We start from the raw sequence: 23,578 nt of genomic DNA on the forward strand, positions 1-23,578 counted from the left end.
CCATACTTGAACTGGGATCCCAAGAGAAAGAGAGAGTGAAAAATGGGAAGAGGAGTATCTGGAAAGAGATTAGGAGTGCCAATTTTCCAAAAATAATGAAAGTCATCAAACCACAGACCAACAAGCTCCAAGAATCGCAAATGGGATAAATAAATTAGAAAAAGCACATATTGACACATCATCTCTGAAGAGCAGAAAAAGAAAAATAAAGAGAAAATTTTGAGGGTAGCCAAAGAAAAAGATACATTACACACAGAAAAACAAAGATAAGGATTTCGATGTGCTTCCTGTCAGAAGCCAGGAGACAATAAAGCAACATCTTTAAAGAGGTAAAAATATTTTCAGAAATCAAAATAAATATATCCCCAGAAAAGTAAAAGCTAGGGAGGGATGCATTTCCATGAGACCTCTGAGACAAGAGAAGGCAAAGGCAGATCTTCAGACAGAACATATCAGGCAGGGATCTACACAAAGAAATGAAGACTCCTGGAAATGGTTAAAATAAAAGTAGATATAGAATAAAATTTTTTCTTGTTTTCAATTGCTCTAAAAGATAATTGACTGTATAAAGCAGAAATAATAACAATATAGTGTGGGTTTATCCCATGTCTTAAATTTAAAAATAAATGACACTAATAAAACTAAAGTAACAGAAATTGGAAATTTACTGTTGGGAGTTTTTCACGCTGCATGTTAAGTGGTGTAACATTGCTTGGAAATTAGATTGTGATAAAGCAGAGGTCCGTATTGAAAACCTTAGGGCAGCTACTGCCATGATTTTTTAAAAGTATAAATAATAACCCCACAGTCAAGATAAAATACAATTGTAAACAATACTCCATTAACTAAAAAGTAGGCGGGGGTGGGGGGGGCACAAAAAACAGACAGAATAATATATAACTAAAAAGATGGCAGATTTTAAGGCAAATGTATGTAAAATTACATCATTTTGGACACATAAATTGTCTAAGCACACCAATTAAAAACCAAAGATTGTTGTGGTGCATATAAAAGCAATACTCAGTCATATGGGGAAAATATACCATGCACAGTGACAAAAGAACTGAAGTACCTATATTAAGATGAGGAAAAAAAAAAAAAGACCTCCAAATAAGCCATAATATAAAGGGGAAAAAAAGAAGTATTATATGTTTGTAAAGGGGCAAATTTACCTACAATATATAGCAATCCTAAATGTATATGCACTTAAACTAAAGAATTTCAAAAATACATAAAGCAAAAACTCACACAACTAAGAAGAGAAACAGAAAAATCCATAATTATATTTGGAGAGGTCAACACTCCTTTCTTAATTATGGAAGGAACAGAAAATCAGTAAGGATATAGAATATTTGGATAACACTATCAAGCAAGTAACCTAACTGATAGCTACAGGGCACTCCACCCAACAAAAGCAATATAATATTCTTTTCTAGAACTTAAGGAGCATTTAGCAAGACAGACCTTACTCTGAAACATAAAAAATACTCAAACATGTAAATGAATTGTCATCCTACAATGTATGTGCTCTGACCAAATTGGTATTAAGCTAGAAATCAGTATCAGAAAGATATGTGGAAAATTCTGAAATATTTCAAAAGTAAACAACAAAATATCTAAATAACATATAGGTCAAAAAGGAAATCACGAGAGAAATTAAGGGAAATAACTGTAAATTACATGAAAATAAACATATACCATAAAAGTTTGAGGGACAGAGCTAAAACAGTGCCTAGAGGAAAATTTATAGCATTAGGTGCTTTTATCAGAAAAAGAAGAAATATCTTGGGGCACCTGGGTGGCTCAGTCAGTTAAGCGACTGCCTTCAGCTCAGGTCATGATCCCAGGGTCCTGGGATGGAGTCCTGCATCAGGCTCCCTGCTCAACGGGGGACCTGTTTCTACCTCTCCCTCTGCGGCTCCCCCGGCCTGCGCTCTCCTGCTCTCTGTCATATAAATAAATAAAAATCTTTTAAAAAAGAAAAAGAAGAAATATCTCACAAAATGATCTAAGTCTCCATGTGAAGAAACTAGATTTTTAAGAGGGGAAAAAATTAAAACCAAAACCACAAAACAAAGTAATAAAAATTAGAGTAGAACTCAATTAAAATGGAAAAAAAGAGAAATAAATGAAAAGTGAAAGCTGGTTCTTTGAAAAAGCACATAAAATTCATAAATCTCTACCCAAACTGACCAAGAACAAAGAGATAAGAGAAACATATCACTAGTTGCAGGAATGAAATACGGGACATCACTATAGACCTCACAGTCATGAAAAGGCAGATAAAGGGATACGATGAACATTATTCCCATAAATCTGACAATTTAGATAAAATGGACCAACTCATCAAAAAAAAACATAAACTATCAAAACTCACCTCATATAAAATAAATGTGAATAGTCCTAAACCCATTCAATAAAACATGCAATTTAAAAGCTTCTTAAAAAAACCCTCCAGGCCCAGGTGGTTTCACCAGATGATTTAAACTGAATACATAAGGAAGTGCTAACATTGAATTTATACAGTCTCTCTCAGAAAACAGAACAGGAGAGAACACTCCACACCTCATTCTATGACATCAGCATGACTCTGACACCAAAACTAGTTAAAGGCAATATTGTGTGTGTGTGTGTGTGTATCTATATATATATATATATATATATTTTATCCATATATATAAAATGATATATACATATATAGAAAAGAGCTTAGACACACAAACTCTCAACAAAATATTAGAAAATCCAAGGTGCAAGGAATACAGGTGATTCAATATCTGAAAAGCCACATAATCTACAATACCAACAGGCTAACTAAGAAAAATCCCGTGATTGTGGCAGCAACACAATAAAAGGATTGGACAAAGTTCAATATCCATCTATGATAAAATCTCAACACATAAGGAATAGAGAAGAACTCCCTCATCTTCATAAAAAGCACCTACAAGAAACCCACAATGTCATAGTTAATGGTGTAAGACTGGCAACTGGGCAAGGACAGGAACTATCTCCATTCTTACTCTGCATCATCCTAGGGCTTCTGGCCTGTGCAAAGGAACAGGGGGGAGAGGCCTACAGATCGAAAAGGAGATCCTAAAACTATATTTGCAAATGGCATGACTGACCATGTAAAATATACCTAAGAGTCTAAAAAACCAAAAACAAAAAAACAGCTACTAAAATAAATGAGTTTAAGATACAAGGTCAACATACAAAAATCAATTTTGTTCCTATATAATTGCCATAAAGACTGTAAATTCAAATCTTAAAAAGAATATTCACAATAGCACCCCAAAAACATGGAACACTTTGGTATAAATCTAAAAGTTATGTGCAGCATTTGTACGCTAAAAATGGTAAGAGTGATGATAAACATCAAAGAAAACCTACATAAACTGTCAGATGTACCATGTTCATGGATCAGAGGGCTCATTATGGTTAAGATGGCAGTTCTCATTATTACAAAGGTATATTTTCTGCTGATTCAACGCAATCCCAATCAAAATCCCAGCAGGAATTTTTTTTTTAAAGAAATGGACAAGTTAGTTCCAAAATGTATATTGCAAATCAAAGACACTAGAACAGTCAAAACATTTGGAGGATTCACATTACCTGATTTCATGATTCATTATACAGAACGGTCATCAAGACAGGGTGGTATTGGTGAAGAAATAGACACATGGTTCAGGGGAACAAAACTGAGAGTCGAGAATATGCCTTCCACTTATGGTCAAACAGTCTTCACAAAAACAGAAAGACAACTTAAGAAATAACAGTCTTTACAACACATTGTGCTGGAACAACTGGACATTTCTATGCAATAAACTGAAACTTCACCCATACATTGCACCACACACAAAAACTGACCCCAAAGTGGATCACAGACCTCAATGTAAAACCCAAAACTATTACATTTCTAGAAGAACATGCTTTGTGACCCCTTGTTTGGCAAATATTTCTAAGATACAAAAACAAAAGCAATTCCATAAAAGACAAAGGGAAATTGGACTTCATCTATATAAATATATATAAATGTATATATATCGATATTTTGCTCTGCCAAAGACCTGTTAAAAGGAAGAAATGACATGCTGCACACCAAAAAAAAAAACTATTTTCAAATCACATACACGGTAAGAGATGTGTACCCAAGCCATACAAATAATCTCCAAAACGGAATAAGACAACCCACATTAGTTGCCCGTTTTTAAACAGCAAAGGATTTGAAAAGATACTTTACCAGAGAAGATATACAGATGGCAAATAAGCCACTAAATACTGTTCAACGTCATTAATAATTAGGGAAATGCAAATGAAAACCACCATGAGGTATCATCACACACGTATTAGAATAGCTAAAATAAAATTACAGCGTGAAAATATCAAGTGTTGGCAAGGGTGTGCAACATCTGGAACATTATACATCCCTGGTACCAATACCAAAGGTTCAACCGTTTTTGCAAAGCAGACTGAAAGTTTATCATGTTAAACATGCAATCAGCACGTGACCCAGCCGTTTTATCCCCAGGTATTTACCTGCAAAGAAATGGAAACATACATTCACACCAATACTTAGAGTGGATTTATTCATAACAGCCAAAACTATTAGCAAATCTGGTGTCTTTCATCTGGCAAATGGAAAAACAAACTCTGGTTTGCCATACTATAGTATCCTCCTCAGTTATGCAAAGAAGTGAACGCCTGCTATATCCCCACGATCTGGGAGAATATCAAACGCGTTATGCTACGTGAAGGAAGCCTAACTCAAAAGGCTACGTGGTGTATGACACCATTTAAATAACATTCTGGAAAAAGCACAACTACAGATCCGTGGCTCCCGGGGGATGAGGGCCGAAGGAGGGGCCAGCTAGGAAGGAGAAAAGAAAATTGGGGGAGGGGGATGATGGAAATGTTCTATATCTTGATTGCTACAAGATGATACGCATTTACCAAAATTCATAGAACTTGTATCATAAAAAGGTGACTCGTACTCTACGCAAATTTACCTCAATTAACCAGACACACACACAATGCTCCCAAAATACCTTCTCTCGAGATTCTAATGGGTAGCCCGGATTCAGAATCATTACTTTACCTCTTGCCCACACTGACAGATGCCCTCCTTTGATGGCTTTGCTACAGGGCACTCAGACTTGACTTCCCCTGGGGACCCTTCCAAAACTGCCGGCGCCCAGTCTGATCCCAGGCTAGTCTGATGCCCTAGTCTGCCGTGGAACTTGGGCAGTGGGATGTGCTCAGCTGACTTGCACACAGAGCCTGGCCTGACAGCTCCTGTTCTCAAACAAGGGTCTTCCAAGAGCATTTCTCCTTAAATTCCTAAGAGAAACCTTTTAAAACGATGTACCCACTTACACATTTAAAAATTGATACTTATTGTTTCTCATCAGAGTTTCAACAGTTGCTAAGGATAAAGTTTCTAGTGTACTGTAAATCCTGACATTTAAAATTAAACCATTACATCACTCTCTTAAATATGTCCATTGGAATATAAATAACAGAGTGACTTGACACCCACCACCATCCGTTTATAAAACCCATGAAAAAGTCCCCATTAACAATCAGAAATGTGCCCTTGTTCCTCTGTCTCCTGAGCTCCCTATTTCCGTCCCGGGTCTCTCCGAGAATTGTATCCTAACGTAACAGAGCGTAAGCTTGAAAGTAACGTATCCGTTACCCCACTAAACCTTCTTAAAGCAAAAATATACGCGGGTACACGCAGAACATAAACTTTTTGTTTCTTCTTCCTGTAAGATTCGCAGTCCTCAGAAAGGTTGTCAGGTTGGCATTAGTACAATTATGACCGCGGCATAAGCAAAACAACATAAATGTACCCCACTTTCGTAGTTTCTTTTAACAAAGAGCAATTCTCTTCTTGTAAATGTACTTCTCTTAATGAGCTATGGGGTGGGAGCGTTCCGCTGTCTGGATCAAAGGAACCGCCTGACCGTAGGTGCGGGACGGTGGAGGTCTGCACGCCTGAGGGAAGTGGATCACAGTGAGACAGTAGATGGGGGGGTACCTTTCTACCACAAAATCAAAGGTGAGACAGAGAGAGGCAGACAGACGGACAAAAAAGATGAGCGGCGCCAACTATGCATTTAGAGAGATCAAGTTAAGGACTCAATTGTACACTTTAAACTAACAGAACATCGTGTGTCAACTATACTCAAAAAACTTTTACGTTTAAGAGCGAACGCACACAGAAGGATCTGCAGACTCATAAGCTCTCAAACACCCCCAGGAAATTCATCTCCGGAGGTCTCTGCCTCACACTCCTCCACGCACACATCCTGTTTCCAGGACACTGCTTCAAACAAACGAGGTAAAATCACTGCATTACGTAAAACCCTGCAGTTCCCAGAGATTCAAGGTAACCATCACACGGCAAGAGCCGCACATCCCCGGGCTGCCAGGGCCCGGGGAGATCACATGAGTGAGGGGACGTCTTCACACTTCAAGGAATGTGGGCACTGCTGTCTGCATTTCATTTCGCCACCTCTGGCCGACACGGAGCTCAGCCCCACGGCACACAGTTCCAGCCTGTGACAGTGGTGACAGGAGTGGGCCCCACCCTCCAGCGGCCGCGGCCACTGCTTAGCTGGAATGACCTGTCACCACGCGGAAATACCAGTGCTGCGCATCCATCAACAGGAGCAGGAAAATCCACATCTTTATGAAAGTCTCCAATTTCAAGATCCTGACAAGACATCCATTACGGCAGCCACAGTCCACCGCCTGACACCTGTCCGCCGAAAGCCACACCCGACATAAAACACATAAGGAAAGGGGTGGCCAGTCTTTGGCTTCTCTATCTGTCGAAGACATAATGCGCCCTCTTTCTCAGTTTTACATACCTCAGGTTCACGAGGCCTGCTTTTCAATTTAACTTGTAAAAGAAGAGTAATCATATTCTTTCCCTACCAAAAATCTCTTTACCACATCTAAAATGATTCCAGGAAAATTACCGCAGAAGAGTAAAAATGAGATATTTGACCCAAATGCACCCTACAACCCCTTTTCCTTTGCAAAATGTAAATATTGGGCTATCTATAATTCAGGGACACCTTGGAAATTCTCTCTCTGCGTCATTTGCAAGTTACACTTCTTTGAACGACCTGACCCCCTAAGGTGAAGCCGGAAGCCCAGAAATCAAGCAGAAGGCTCACCTGGTTGGGACGGGGACGGGCTGAGCTGCACCTCACCTGGCCGTGCGTCAAAACCCCGTTCCCCTTCCCATGCTGACACTGCTCCCCTGAAAATGTAACTGATGTGATCTGAGCGGCTCTCTCCCTTCCAAGAGAATTCCCAGGGTTTTCAGGGACCTCACATTTCAAAATATTGAATGCTTGTAAAACAAGCAATTGCATGTTTTGATGCTTGCTTTTAACAACACACAATGCAAATATTTAACCACAGCAGTAATTTCCATTGTGCATAGTTTTTACATCTAATTAAGGACTCTGAAAAATTACAACCATTGGAAACAAAAGCTTACATTACATTGAAACACTGGAAGGATAGAGTAACTTCTCTGAGAGGGTACAATTCTATACTGAGAGCAGCCACCTGAGCAGGCATACAAAATTCTCTTCAGGGTTAAATATTAGAGAACCTGGGAATATTTTCATAGTAGGTTTAGAATTACAACGACCCTAAGAGTGGAATATTGCTCTTATGGCGAACGTCCAGCATCCATGACCCCTTTTGGGTAACAGTATTTAAAATGATATATATCATGCCCTCCCCTTTCTCATACAGGTGATCTGGGTGGATTCCCACTCGAGGCTCCAAAGGGGGAGCTCACTACCTCAGCCTGATCCCATCAGCCTACACCTATCCCATCCTCCTGGGCACAGCCACTGATTCAGGGAGGCTCATGGAGCAATGTGGCCTATCCAGAGCAGGTCCAGAACTCTAGCGGAACTGTTAACAGAAATGCTTTCTTTTCAGTGGATTTCAAGAAGATGTAATTCTGAGCTGGGAAGGGTCTTGCCTAAATGAGGGCACTGTCTCTAAGAATAGAAGCAATACAGTTAAAGAGGAGCAGAGAGACTCCAGGTCCTTTTGGCATCCCCTAAGCACCTGGATCAAGCCTTACCTGATGCCAATATGCCCACAGAATTTCAGTTATGTGAACCAACATGTTTCCTTCTCCCTTCTGGCAGAGACCACGAGCGTTTACCAGATGTACGCATGCTGCTCGATACTTTCTAGTCCTCCCTGCAGTTAGATGGGGGACGTGTTTCTAAGCGCTGGTCAGTGGGATGTGGGCATAAGCCATGAAGCCATGTATGTGCCCCAAATGGCACAACAAGGTGGATGTGGGTCAGCTAGACTCTCAGTGGATAAGAAATAAACCTTTCTCAATCAAGTGAAGCCCCTGAGACATAGGCACTTGCTTATTCCTACACCAGAGCTGGTCTATCCTCACTAAGGTACCCCTTGGGCCATCTCCGATTTTCATTTTGAGCCTGCAACCAAAATATGCCTAATTATTTATTGCTACAAAGTGTTTCTTTAAATAAATAAAACTCGGGTGGAAGGTGTCCAGTCAGTCCACAACTTCCTGGAGACAGTCTCACACTGTGCTTTATATTCCAAGGGAGGATCTCGCAGCCGAAGACCTGCTTTCATTTCGTCCCTTACAGCATCTGTTAAATGCTGCCTGAGGACAGTAATCCAGAGGCCTTTGGGGTGATAAAACGGAACCGTTGCTCCTCTTGAGGGTCTCCTGCTCAAAGAGACACCAGGAATACTTTCAAACCCTAGAAGGCAAAGGGGTTGCCTAGAAAAACCAAAATCAAATCAGCCATTACTTGAGCACTTCTTTACCAACACCGTGGCAAGGAATGCCAGAGACACCAGGAAGGGTCCCCCTGGGAAGACAGAACAAAGGTGAGACGCTCCGACATGAGTCCCGCAACGTCAGGGGTGTCACGCATCGATTCCAACAAGATGAGAATCACTCTGGATCCCAAGGGCGGGAACATGTATCAGCGGCTCCAGATGCCCTCCGAGGGGCCTGCCCGAGCTGAGGAGGCTAGAGTCCTAGTAACCAGCCGGGCAGGCATCTATCTCTCTGTGTCAGGGTTCTGCGGCTGGCTCAGGAGCTGCTGTTTGCTTCTCGGGGGAGCCCTGGGGAGCAGCAGCAGCATGCAGCCCCTGGGACCCCGGGTGCCCGAAGGAGGGTGCGGGGCCAGAACAGGATTGGGACCCTTTCCCACACTGAACTGCGACCCCTTGAGGGCAGAGTTGATTTCATACTCATTTCTGTGCCTTCGGAACCTATCTCGTTGTTAGATAAACAACGGCCCTCGGTGCCCAGGACCGGTGACATTCCTTGCTGGACATAAAAACTCAGAACTAGGTAGACTGCAGTTTGAACCGGAGTATTTCACGCTGCATGTGGGCAGCAGGGGTCTCTCAGATGTCATCAGTCACAGAACCACGAATTCCAAACTGGAACCTCCACCTGTTGCTCTTATTCCCCACTGTGGTGCTGATTCCCGAACAGCACGTCCTAGAGGGGACCTCCTCTCCCCCGCTGACTAAACAGCTTCCTCCCCACCCCATTCTTAGACACGTCTTCTTTGTCCCTCCTGTGGCCTGACACCACAGTTGTCTCCATGTCCACGCCACCTGCCAACTGAGGTCCTCGCTTGCAGCCCGGGGAGTGCTGCCGTGAACAACTCCAGATCTTCTCTGGCCACAGACTCTGTCACCTCACACACAGCAACCCCTCAGCCTCCGAGAGGCAAAGCCCCCAATCTCAGGGCGCTGGACCACACTTTGGGGAAAACGGACAGAGCTTCGGGCCATTACGGGTCATCTCCTCCAAGAGGAGTGACTTTCTCCATGACGCACTGAGAATACTTTCCAGGGACACGGAGACACTCAGCAGAGGTCGTGGACGCCTGCCGCCACCAAGGGCGTCAACGTTCCACGGAACTGATGCTCTCACATGTTGCTCAGACCTGTGCAAAAAGGTACAGCCCTTCTAGGAAAGAGCATGGCAGCAAAACGTCTACCCATACTCTTTTGGCCCAGTCATTAAATAACCATGAATCTATCTAAGAATGTAACTCAAAGCAAACATCATGCACAAAGGTAATTACTTCCTCATAATAATGGAAAACAATAAATGACGGAAATGCCCAACAAGAGCTAAAACCTTTAAGCTATGGTACATACATTAAAAATATGTTCATAGGGCGCCTGGGTGGCTCAGTCGGTTATGCGACTGCCTTCGGCTCAGGTCATGATCCTGGAGTCCCAGGATCAAGTCCCACATCAGGCTCCCTGCTGATCAGGGAGTCTGCTTCTCCCTCTGAACCTCTTCCCTCTCATTCTCTCTCTCTCAAATAAATAAATAAAATCTTTAAAAAAAAAGCTTAAAAAAAATATGTTCATAGTAGGTTTTTGAAACATGAATATTTATATAAACACATGAACTCAAAAAGTCCAAAACCCAAATTATGTGGACCATCCACAGTATGAACACAACGATTTAAACAATCCACAGAAAACAGTAAGAATGAGACCCATCAAAATGGGAGACAGTCATCCTCGGGCAGGGAGATTATTTCTACCTCTCCCGCATTTCAAAATTAATCTGAAGTAGGTTACAAACAGCAATGCTGTGGGACCGGAGAAGCAGGCATGGAGGCAGACAGGAAGAGAACAGGGGCAGGAAACTAAGGTATGGCCAAGGATAAAGCTGATGCCTAAGAGGCATCTCTTAAGTTCCTACACTTACAAGAGCAAATCTGGCTCAGAGAGTCCTAGGAGTTAAAGTAAAGAGAGACACTTAGAAATTCACTTACAAAATTTATGGTGTTCACAGGATAAAGTGCAAACCATTTCTCAGGATAAACACCGCTCCCGTCCCCTCCCCCACTGACTGGTCCTAAGACCTAAGAAATAGTTCCTAGAAAAGACACTTAGGAAAAGGATGGTGTTCTAACAGACAAAAATCCTTAAAACCCCCCTCCGCTCTGCCGGGCCACATTAAGCTGATCTTCACAGGAAGCCGGAGCCCCCTCCCCGCTCCCCGGCACCTGTCTACTGCAGTTCGCCGACTGGCACCTGCGGCCGGCCCTGGGGTCAGCGTGCTGCTTACCCCATATGTGAGATGGCGCCCACCTCGGGACGTGTTCGGACGGCAGTGCTGTGCACCTGCCCCTCTCCAGTGAGAATGAGCATCCCGTCTGCGTTCTCAGCTCCCCTGGGAAGGACAGCCTCGGAGCCCTGGGACCAGCCCCCGCAGACTGACCCCCCGTCATCCGCCACCATCGAGCGCCCAGACCCACCAAACCCAGCGCAGCCCATGTGTGTTCTTCATTGTGTCAGGGGCGGGGGGGGCTGAGAGAAGGCCGACCTCAGTCCCCAGCCTCAGGGAGCCAGAAATGCACGTTTCTTCATCTTTACGTCATGGGACCTCATTCCTATTTGGAGTCCTCATTTCCAACAAAGGCTCTGTCAACACTGCCCCCCCCAATGATTCCAGGGACCATGTCTAAGTTCTGGAACGGTTCATTTCCACTGGAGTTCGTCATGTGTCCACATGGCATCTGGTGTCCTGCGGTCCGTCCACAAGGACCATGGCTACGCCTCCACGGTCTTAACCTCAGGCCCCCTGGGGTCGCCCATACCACCCACCCCCCAGCCACATCTGCACCACACCTGGCCGATCACGGAAACATTCTGTGGCTCCCACCAGCCCTCAGGAGCATCCTGCCTGGTCTCCGCGCACAGACGTTTCCTCTGCATCTCCCCCAGAGATCCAGGGCAGGTGCTCCTCTGAGGAGACCCCCAGTACATCTGGGAAAATCTCACATGGTCTCTCCCTCGCATTGGAGTGAAGTGGCTCGGAGCAGCTCAAAGCATAGCAACATCTAAGCTCACTCTACACTCTCCTCCCCTCCCCCTCCCCGTGAAAAAAATATTTTCTACGGTGAGGAAGGAGAGAGGGGCCAAGAAAACATGCCTGTCGACATACGTTCTTCCAAGTCTTTGCTCTGTTGCTGGACGTCAGCTCCCGGAGTGGCATGCCTTCTGCTGCGGCGAGGGGTGGGGCCTGCCCCGTGGCACCTGCCTGGAGGGAGGCATCCGGGGTGACCAGGGATGCGGCGGGTGGAGGAATCGAGGGGAGGGAATCAAAATCTCCCCCTGCCACCATGTCCTAAGAGAGCGTGTCCAGTACCTGCTAACGACAGCATCCTCCGCCTGCCAGGAGAGCTCTCCCCCCGAGGAACATCAACAAACACAAGGACGCCCATGAAACCTGACTGTAGTCTTCTTCACTAGGTGAACCTGGTCCGCGATGCCCCCATCAACAAAAGAACTTCCTGTTTCTCACATGCACAAAAGAACATGTCACCAAGAGCTAAAAATTCTGCAACTGCCTGTCTCTGCAAAGGCGTATCCAAATCTCCATTTACACACTTCACTGTGGAGGGAGGGAGGCTCAGATCCTTTCTGCTCTTTCAAACATACTTTCTTACGTTGGCCACTGTTGTTCTATCTGCTCTGACAACATGCACTTGAGTCTCTATTTTCCTGCGTCAAACTGTCAGCAGTTTGTTTACTTTTAAATTCAAGGACCTTCCACCTTTGCAAAGTCTGACAATTTCTGGAAGCGGCGGGAGTCTTGGGCAGTATTTCTATTTAAAAGGAACCTTTAAAACCAGCATCCAATAACAGAAGTGAAGAAGACCTGGCTTCAGGCTGTTGGGTGTTCCCTTTATTCCTTCCTAGAAGCAGGTTTTTCTTTAATAAATGACAAAAGTGATATAGGTATATCCTGAGCCTTTGGTCTCATTCCGGGACAAGTGCACGGCGGGTCCTGGTGACCACCACCTCCCTCAAGGTCACTCAAGCTTGTGGTCTGCACCAAAGTCAAACTCACAGGTCCACATGTCCACAGGACCCATCCTTCTCCCTCTGAAAGCAAAGAAACATGTATCTGTCTGCCTTCATTCTACGTGCTTCTCTCTCATTCTTTACAATTTCTCCGAGGAGCCACCCCTGCATCCAGTCCTGGGGGCCACACCTTGGCCCTCCCCTCCCCCGGGGCCCGAGCACGTTAGTTAGGCTGGTTCTGCGCGTTAGAATGCTAGTTAACACTTCACACCATCAGATCACCGCCCTCACCCTCTCTGACAGTCTGGGAATTAAAATCTGTATTTTAAGAGATTAAGGGATTAACAGTTTAGGAGGTACAAACTTCCAGTTTTAAAGTAAATAAGTCACGGGCATGAAAAGTACAGCGTGGGGAATTCAGTCAGTTAGATGGGCGCAACGTTGTCTCGTGACTGCCTCGGTCAGAGTGGGCGCTGGGCGGCGTGCAGAGGGCTCGGCTGGCCGTGCTGTACGCCCGAGACCAACAGAACGCAGTGCGGCAACCACACTTCAGTAATAAATATTAAAAAATAAAATAAGCAAATAACTGCTTAAGGCATTTTTAAAAATCTACATTGTAGCCCCTTTTAGGGACCGTTCCTGATTTCGACTGGAAAAATTAAGGCGGAGGAAATTAAAGAACGGGACGTTCCTTTACCCATTTGTCCAACACAGGTTTGAACTTACGTGTGGATTTTTTTCGATAAATACAGTCTTGTACTGAAATTGTATTTTCTCATGGTTTCCTCAATAATATTTTCCTTTCTCCAGCTGACTGCAACGTGAGAACACGGTAAGTAATACATACAACATGCACGATACGTGCTCATCAACCGTGTATGTTATTGGTCAACAGTGGGCTGTAGGTAGTGACGTTTTGGGGAGTCAAAGTTACAAGTGGACTTTTCACTCTGCAGGGTGGGGGTCGGCGCCCCAGCCCTTGTGTTCTGTGGAGCGCCAACCATACCCTAGGCTCTGAGCAAAAACTCCAATGGAAGCCTCTGTGCATTGAACCAACAGCAAGGGCGGCACCATGTAGGAATGGATTCGTGTTTAGGGACGACATAGAACCACAGGCAGAACGGAGGTGGGCTGGCGGCATGGGCTAATCAGAATTCAGATGCTGCCACTTTCTGGTTGTAAGATCTTGGACAAGTTACTTACTCTCTGAGCCTCACTTTCTGCATCTGTAAGATGGGCCTAATAACAAACCCTACCCAGTTAGGTTTATCTGAAAATTCCCCCCAAAATCATTTTCATCAATCACTCAGCGCAGTGGCTTGCATACACTAACTACTCAAGAAGTTAGCTGTTACTATGATTGACCAAAGTATTTCCTACAGCACTTTGATTAACCAGGAGGAAAAACAGAATCAAGTCATTTTACCATTGGGCAGAGGTTCTTTTAGCAGTATTCCACAGTCTTAAGCATACTCGAAAATTGACTAAGCCTCTGCAATGTCCAAAGGAGCATACTATATGTACTGGAGAGAAATCGAAACCAGATAGGAAAATACACAGCATGGCCCCTAGAGGAACTTAAAACTTAGAACAGGAGACAGAATATAGCTTTAGGATGTCACCCCTATAAAAGGTTGGAAAAGGGACACACAAAACATACGTATGCCCAAATCCCTTGAACCTCTGAATGTCACCTTATTTGGGGGGAAAGGGAGAGAGGGATCTTTGCAGATGTGATTGAGGTAAGATGGGAGACAATGTGGATTGTTCCGGTGGTCCCTCAGCGCAAGAGTAGGCTTCTAAAGGAAGGTGGTGGGAGAGCAGATGATGATACGAGGACAGAGCAGAGAGAGGCGGGAAGCCACCCGCCTGCAGGTTGGTAGTGATGCTGCCGGGACGCTAGGTCTGCAGGCAGCCAGCTGCCAGAAGCTGGAAGAGGGAAGACACGATTCTTCCTTGGAGCCTTCTGCTGACAACTTGATTTTGGCCCAGGGAGACTGATTTTGGACATCTGGCCTCCAGAACTGTGAGAATAAATTTCTGTTGTTTTTAAGCTACCAGGTCTGTGGTAATTTGTGGATGGATGGATATATGGATGGATGGGGGGTGGATGGATGGATAGAAGGATGGATGGATGGGTAGATGGGCAGATGGGGGGTGGATGGATGGATGGATGGATGATGGATGGAGGGAGGGATGGGAGGATGGATGGATGGAGGGAGGAATGGGAGGATGGATGGATGGATGATGGATGGGTGGGTGGATGGATGGATGGATGGATGGATGGGTGGATGGATGGATGGATGGATGGATGGATGGGTGGGTGGGTGGATGGATGGGTGGATGGATGGATGGATGGATGGATGGGTGGATGGATGGATGGGTGGATAGGTGGATGGGTGGATGGGTGGATGGGTGGATGGGTGGATGGGTGGATGGATGGATGGGTGGATGGATGGGTGGATGGGTGGGTGGGTGGGTGGGTGGGTGGGTGGATGGATGGATGGATGGGTGGGTGGGTGGGTGGGTGGGTGGATGGATGGATGGATGGATGGGTGGGTGGGTGGGTGGGTGGGTGGGTGGGTGGGTGGGTGGGTGGGTGGGTGGGTGGGTGGGTGGGTGGATGGATGGATGGATGGATGGATGGATGGATGGATGGGTGGGTGGGTGGGTGGATGGATGGATGGATGGATGGGTGGATGGATGGATGGATGGGTGGATGGATGGACGGATGGGTGGATGGGTGAGTGGGTGGATGGATGGATGGGTGGATGGATGGATGGATAGATGGAGGGATGGGTGGATGGATGGGTGGATGGATGGATGGATGGATGGATGGATGATGGATGGATGGGTGGATGGATGGGTGGATGGATGGACGGATGGGTGGATGGGTGAGTGGGTGGATGGATGGATGGATGGATGATGGATGGGTGGATGGATGGATGGATAGATGGAGGGATGGGTGGATGGATGGGTGGATGGATGGATGGGTGGATGGATGGATGGATAGATGGAGGGATGGGTGGATGGATGGGTGGATGGATGGATGGATGATGGATGGATGGATGGATGGATGGGTGGATGGATGGACGGATGGGTGGATGGGTGAGTGGGTGGATGGATGGATGGATGGATGATGGATGGGTGGATGGATGGATGGATAGATGGAGGGATGGGTGGATGGATGGGTGGATGGATGGATGGGTGGATGGATGGATGGATGATGGATGGATGGATGGATGGATGGGTGGATGGATGGATGGATGGATGGATGGATGGGTGGATGGGTGGATGGGTGGATGGGTGGATGGGTGGATGGATGGATGGATAGATGGAGGGATGGGTGGATGGATGATGGATGGGTAGATGGGCAGATGGGGGGGTGGGTGGATGGATGGATGGACAGACTGATGAACAAAAGGATGGATGATGACTGGTTGAATAAAAGGGTGAGTAGATAAATGGATAGACGAGACAGAAATATAGGTAGTATAAGCTCCTGCAATAGGGTATTTTTGGAGTTTTGATTTGTTTTTCATTTTTTCTTGGCTTTCAGAATGGAACTAAATTAAACAGATCCTCATACTTGGAATTCTACCTTTCATAAAAAAATAAGAATTTTTTATGAAATTGTTTTTGTTACTTAACTTTATTCAGAGAAAATGAAAGGTAACGATCCCCCTGTTCCCTGGCCTTTAATGGTGACACTGTTTAAATGTAAGCAATGAAGTCTCACTGTCTCTCTCTGTCTCTCACATACACACCAGTAAGCTCCCTCCTAGATATTTCTTCCTCCCCTGAAAGCCTGGAATAGGTGTCACCGTAAACCCAAGCTCCTTCCAGTTCAGGGCTGTACTGGACTTTTCCCGGACATACCCTCAACAGAGGTGGTACTCTGCCACCTGATGCTTCCCTTCTGACCTAAGATGGAAGTCAGACACACAGAAACACACTCTGCAGGAAGATGCGCTAAAAAAGCCACTGCTCAGAATGCTCGCCACCTTCCGCCGGGCGCAGGCAGAGCACCTGGCCCGCACAACCCTGAGACAGGGTCCGTGAGACAGGTGTGAGACAGGGGCAACAGGTCCTCTCCCTGGATTCCCTGGGGCTCTGAGGGTCCGCTCCTCACTGGCCTTTGTAGGAGAACAAACTAACTCTGCAGGATGCAGGTGAAGGTCATGACAAGTGGCCTAAGCGTGGCAACCTTCTTAATCTTGTGCATGAAAACTGCCTGCTCTCTGCCCACGTCCAGTGTTCTTATCCATTTGTCTTGTCAGCCCCTACTTCCCATACTCTTGTCCCTCCCTCAAAATGAACAGCGATGCATAAAAACACATCTGCAGGCTGGGCCAGTTCTGGTTCACATCAAGTTCCCAACAAGAGAGGCACCTGGGTGGCTCAGTTGGTTAAGTGTCTGCCTTTGGCTCAGGTCATGATCTCGGGGTCCTGGGCTCCAGCCTCGCGTTGGGCTCCCTGCTCAGGGGGGTCTGCTTCTCCCTCTGCTGCTCCCCCTGCTTGTGCTCTCTCTCTCTCCTCTCTCTCTCTCCAATAAATAAAAAATTTTTTTAAAAATTAAAGTTCCCAACAAGACTAGACCCTACACAGGAGACACAAGCCACAAGCTCTCCGGCAGCTCCACATTAAGGCTATTCTCCAGAAAAGGTTGGGACCATAGGACAACGTTGCTGGGAACTTTTTGATTGCATAATATCATCTCTAGGTCCCTGCGGGTAGAAGTACAAGCAATGAAGATTTCTTTTTATTTGTTTTTCAAAAGATCTGTATAAGAGTGGGTTTGCTCTGTGACCAATCACTTCCTGCTCATGAAATGTAAACATATGTGAGGTTCAAGGAAATCAGCCTGGAATTAAAATGTGCATTTCTGTTCATTCAAGGTCTCCTATTTGGAAAGAATGAAGGCAATACAATAAAAACAGTAAGATGCTGAAGCAGACATTTAATATTTGGAAATCATTTTTCTATCAGCCCCAGACCAACTAGGCACTTTGGATTATGTGTATGCGTATGTTGGCTCCCAATTAAAATACTTTTAAATATAGTCCATATTTGATGTCAAGCTGGTCTAAAACTTTCGGGGGGGGGTCAGAGAATCTTAGAGAGAAAAGTGATGCAAACACAGGGGAAACAGAACAAACCATCCCTGCATTTAGAAATCACATCTGCACCAGGAGGTTCTATACAGCACGCATTAGAGGGGTCGAACTTTTTCTTGTTCCTGGGTATAGCGTGAAGGATCTCGGAACGGACCCTGGCTCAGCACTACGCTCGCTCGCTCTGTCCGAAAAGCCACACACAACCGAGTCACTTCTCAACAGTGTGGCTGAGTTAGGGTGTCTACATTCAACACACAAAATATGTCACATGCCGGGCCGGTAGCATCACAGATGAGCTGAGACCTCCACATCACAGAGGCCCCCACTTTAAGGACATTTTCAGGGTTTCCACTTGAAAAAGTTCAAAGGCATCAGGAGTAATAACAGTTTTCTTCAGCCTAATAAAGAAATCAGTAACAGAACGATGTACATACCCAAGGAGACACGATAGTTAGGTCATATTTACCAAGCTATCCTGTAGCTTTCTTAATAAAACCTTGTTATTGCAGCATAAAAACAGAGAAGTCTGTTCCTATTAGAAAATCAGGGGACAACCAATAAAAAGCATGCCTTGCAGCCGATATGCAAGTCTGCTGGACTGCTGTTGCCAAGGATTAGGGTTTGTTTTTTTTTAACCTCACGCCTGCCTGGCTCGGATTCACTGAATTCATCAACCTTTTCTTTGGTTTCTTGTGCACATCATAAATCCCGGAGGCTCTGGGCCTCGGGATTGCTCCTCCTAATTAGGAGAGGTGAACCCACTAGCCCAGCACTCCAGAAGGCGGCGGGCAGGGTGAGCAAGCTTCCCCTCCCTCAAACCACAGCAGCACAAACCCCAGCAAGTGAATCTCTACTATCAGATCCCAGGCACTGTAACCTCCGTGAATCTGGAAGAATTCACAGAAGAAAATTCCTGTAATTAAAAGACTCCGTTGTGCATGACAAGTGGTTTTGACGTTTCTGAGAGAGATCTCAGCCCCAAAAATCTCATCAGAGAAATCTGTTTACAGGGATCTGGGGGCACACACTGGAGCCTGGTAAGAATCTCCACTTTCCTCCTCACAGATTGCCCTGTAGGAAAGGAGGCGCTCACAGGGAACCGCACACAAACAGAGTCCGGATCAATAAGGAGAAAGAATTGCTGGTACTTTCTACCATCTCCTTCGTGAATCACATAATCTCTCTTCAAGGAATCAGCGTCCTGAGCTTCCAGCCCCGCTGGGCCAGTGACAGGCTGCGGTGCCGACTGACGGGGAGGGGGCGCATGAGGAATGCCTCTGCTCCCAGCTTCGGGTCAGGGCCCTGCTGGCATAACTCAGGTGCCAAGTTAGGGTTGGAACTCCGCGTGGAACCGTGCGGGAGCAGGGGCCGACCAGCAGACAGGGACGGCGGGAGGGGAGAACCTGCGCAGAAAAGCCCTCAGGGCTGCCTTAGGGGACCTGGGGTCAGGCTCCGAGCTAAGCGGCGGGCCCTGTTGGCAGCCTCCTCCCCGGCACTGAATACATTCCCATACACGGGACTGCTCTGAGAATCAGCGCCGGCAGGGAAAGCCGAGCGCACCCTCCACGGCCCTTCCAGGTCCTTCCAAGTCCCCTCCGCGGACCTGTAGCCCAGCCCTCCCGGAACCCACCTCTCCTTCCCAGATTCTCCACGGCCCCCTCCCCTAATTCAGGGCTATTTTTCCTCGTGTCCCTTGGCAGTGTCTCCCAGGGCCTCCCCGCCAAGTCCTCCGGGGAGGCACCTGCTGCAAAGGGGCCGCCCGCGCGCGTGCACACGCGCACACCGCACCCACGCCCTCCGTCCCAGCCACCCCAGCCACGCACACCCCCACACCCTCACTCCCGCCAAAGTTAGTCCCGGGCCAGAGGTGGCGGCGGCGTCCCTCACCTTTGGAGAACAGGGCGGCCAGGCTGATGAGCACGGGGGACCAGTGGTGCCACGGCGTCCCCATCTCAGACGGGCACATCCCGGAGACCCGAGCGCGGCTCCTCTGCTCCCGGCGCCGTCGGGGCGCAGACCAGCGGTCGCCAGGCCTGGGCCGAGCGGGCTGCACGAGGCGAGCGCGGCTAGGGGCGCGAGCAGCCGCGGGGCCCTGCGCCCTCCGCCCGCCAGCCCATGACCGGCCGGGCGACGACCGCGCGCGGCTCCGGACTCGCTCCCCCGAGGCCGGCGCGCGCCGCAAACCCCACCCCTCGCCCCCGCCGGGCGCCTCGCTCGAGTCCGCGCGGGGTCGGCCCTCCTGCTTGCCGGGCCAGGGGCGCCTCGGGAGCGCGGGAGCCGGCTAGCGCGCGCGGGCGGCGGGGCGGCGGGGCTGCGGCGTCCGGGGCGCGGGCGGCGGCGGCGCGGGGGCCCCTGGCGGGCAGACCGGGCGCGCGGGGTGGCGCGGGGCGCGCGGGCGCACGGTCCCCATGCCGCCCGCGCCCGAAGTTTGGCGGTGCCGCCCCCGCGCGCCCGGCTCCGGCCCCCGCCCGCGGCCCCGGCGCGCTGAGCGCACGGCCGGCTGGGGAGACACGGCCCCGGCGCGCGGAAGAGCGCCCGCCGGTTCGGGGACCCGCGCGGTGGCCCCGCTCCGCCGAGACCGCATCCGGCGCGGAGCCGAGCGCCACCGTGCCCTGCGCGGCTGGGGGGCTTTGCCTTCCGAATTTGTCTTTTTTTGAAAAGCCCCACCCTTTCGGAGTGACAGCCGTGAGCCCCAATCCGCGGAGTAAAGCCCGCCCGCCCCGCCCTCGCCGTCCCCTCTCCGCCCCCGGCCCCGCGGGCGCGGCTGGGAGGGGCTGCCGGGAGGCGGCTGGAAACCCGGCAGGCCAGAGCGGCGCGACCTAGGTGCCCACTCCCCAACAGGTGGCGAGCCGGCCATTTGCCTTCCTTTCCTCCCCCGACCTCCCGCGAAGGGCGAGTCCCCCGGCCAGTAGACACAAAGGTCGCCGCGGAGGGTCCTTCAGCCCGCCCTGGGCTTCCCGGACTAGCTCCGAACAGGAGGGCCTCAGAAACGCCGTCCCGGCCCCCAGGCCCGATCCCGGAATGGCCACCAAGTCAGAGATCTTGAAAGAATTCCATCTTGCCCCCCACTGGCCCCTCCGGAACTGGGAATGGGCCGGTGGAGGGCCAAGTGGCCTTGAGAAGAAAAAAGAAAAGATTCTTGGTTTATACCTTCCTGAATCCCTAATGAAGACAACCCAGAAACGGAGATCACTAAGCATCATCCTGTGATTTTAATCCAAGGACTCTTCAGCTCCATGTGAGCCTTTGAATTAACCAGATCAAAATCAGAGAGAGCGAAAGCATTCTGAATATTTAAAAAATATTGTAAAACAACCACCATCAAATCAAATGAGGTGAATTTACCCAGTAGGTAAAAATGGGTCATTATCATCCAGCTAAGAGAGCAACAGATGTTTTATTCCAGATGCCCATGGTTGCGAAAATATACCAGAGCTTTAAGAGTTTTTAGCTTTCAAAGTTTCAAGGAAGATCAGACAAGCAAGTGTGGTTCTACAAAAGACTGTCTCTGGCTTCCACTCTCCTTGAGATGTGCAATTCTCCTTTATTCTGCATGTACTTTTCTGAATGTATGTCCGTCTTTCTGTTTTCCTTTTGTTTACTTCTTAAACTTCGGCCTCTTCTCTTTGGGTCTCCTATAAAATTATAGAGAGTTAATGCAGCAAAGAGCATAAGAGATTATGTATTTTAGCACTTCTGAAACTTGAGAAAATATTAACATCACTCAGGAAGCTTTGTTAAAAACCCCCGCCCGCTGGGCGCAGAGCCCACCCCCAAAGCCTCTGATGAGGCAGATCTGGATGGTCCTTAAGATTCTGCATTAACAGGCTCCCGGTGAAGCTGATGTGGCTTGTCCTGGGACCCCTGGCCTAGTTCATTATGCCCTTCACCTCCAAATTGGGGAAGTCTGTACTAAACGCCAACTCTAGGTTGCCACAGTCGAAATTTTTGTTTAGCATTTCCCAAATTTGTAGACTAGAATTCATGGTCTCTGTTCTTTATTGAAAACAATCACTTTATATTCCTAAATCAAATTAAGATTTTTTTCCCCCCAGAATTGCAATCATCAGATATCCCTTTTTTGGGAGGGGCTGGAGGAGGGGTGTCATGGCAAAAGATTTTTCTATGTCCTTAGGATGAAAGTTGGCTGACAGCTTCTAGCTCCTGCCCAGAATGTGCAACTATTTCCCTCTTATGCATAGTTGGCTAGGCAAAGTTTTTTTCTGCTATTTGGTGTGGAAGCTTCTGGGGAAGCTACAGCTCCAGAAACCTGATCAGTGGCTAAAATAAGATGCAAGAATGGCTTCTCCAGGGCGCTGTTCCAGCTAACACATCTAATCTTCTTTGGATAATTAGCACAACTAATCGTGGCGGGAGCCGAGCCTTCAAAGCCCCGGAGAAGCGTCTCAGGCCTGCCAGGTCCCCAGCTGCACCCCGTGCCTCTGGGACGACATCCCATCCAAAGCACCTGCCTTGTTTCTCTCAAATTAATTGTAAGAAATCTGCTTTTTCTGCAAGAATATGTGTTTCATCTGCAGGGCCCGAAATCAATGTGTAAGCCTAATTTTGAGAGTAATTAAATAGTACTGAGTGTTTGTGCTGTGTGGGTTACGCTTTCACGTAGGGCGGTGCGGGGTCGCTCTGGAGCAAGGGGCCGGGGTGCCGGCTTTGTCCGGGAGCTGGTCAAGGTGGCAAGGAGCCTGCTGGACCTCAGTGTGGAAGGGGATGACACCATCGGTGCTGGAGAAGGGGCGTTTAGGTGCTGGAAGATGGGGCAGTATTTACGACTAGCTCTTCTCCTCCCATAACATCAGGGAGAAAGCTCAAGCTTGCCGCAAACAGTTCGCAGTGGCAAGTGCCTTGCTTTTAAAATAGAAGAAACCTTCTGCTCGGAGGGACGCTAAGAACCCAGCCTGTCAGCCTCCCAAGTAACCCAGGGCATCTCCGGGTGAGCCCCTCGGCGAACCGAGAGGAACGGATCAATAGTATCACACCCTGTTTGCCTTAATGTACTGATTTGTGGATCTGTACCGAAGTTCAACAGAGCCTACATGGTCCTCTTTGAAGCTCTATGCCTTACCTCCTCGAATGAACCTTGCATTCCCACCTCTAGCCTTCCTCAGCTGGGGGTGGGCCTTCCATGGCGGTAGGGGAGAAGCTGCAGGCCTCCCCTGCAGAAAGCTCTCCTGGGCTTTGTGTACCCTTGTCCTTCACGGGAGCCTGGGACGGGGCGGCTAGCTGTTTGCTGCATCCCCCTTCTCCCTACGAGACACACAGCCAAACCACAGGCCCTGGCCTTCCTGAGAGAAGTGTGGTCCTCACGGGCTGGGTACTCAGCGGGGAGGGATCTATACGGATCCCTTACTGCGCGCAAAGCGTATCTATGACATGCCTGCTACTGGGGGGCACCGGAGACCTAGCAAGGGGACATGCCACCACAGAGCTTATATTCTCACGGGGACAGGCAGATGACGACCGAGCAAATAAAGAACATGATACTTTTAGAAAGACCCTAGAAGAAACTCGGACAAGGTCATGTTCACCTTGAGAGAGATCCAGCAAGGCTTCTCGGAGAAGGT

General features: G+C 47.9%; 1 protein-coding gene across 1 annotated transcript in view; it reads right to left on the reverse strand.

Annotated features, from left to right (window-relative positions):
- Window positions 1-19,965, reverse strand: part of TMEM132D (transmembrane protein 132D) — a 547,747-nt gene extending 527,782 nt beyond the window's left edge. Inside the window, exon 1 of the mRNA XM_088019389.1 lies at window positions 19,887-19,965. Coding sequence (XP_087875515.1) covers window positions 19,887-19,965 — 79 coding nt within the window. The remainder of the gene's footprint in view (window positions 1-19,886) is intronic.
- Window positions 19,966-23,578: the final 3,613 nt, after the last annotated feature.

Source organism: Eumetopias jubatus, unplaced genomic scaffold (genome assembly GCF_037043125.1).
Source record: "Eumetopias jubatus isolate StellerSeaLion01/CBP00866 unplaced genomic scaffold, mEumJub1_p1.0 scaffold_16, whole genome shotgun sequence".
Lineage (NCBI taxonomy): Eukaryota > Metazoa > Chordata > Mammalia > Carnivora > Otariidae > Eumetopias > Eumetopias jubatus.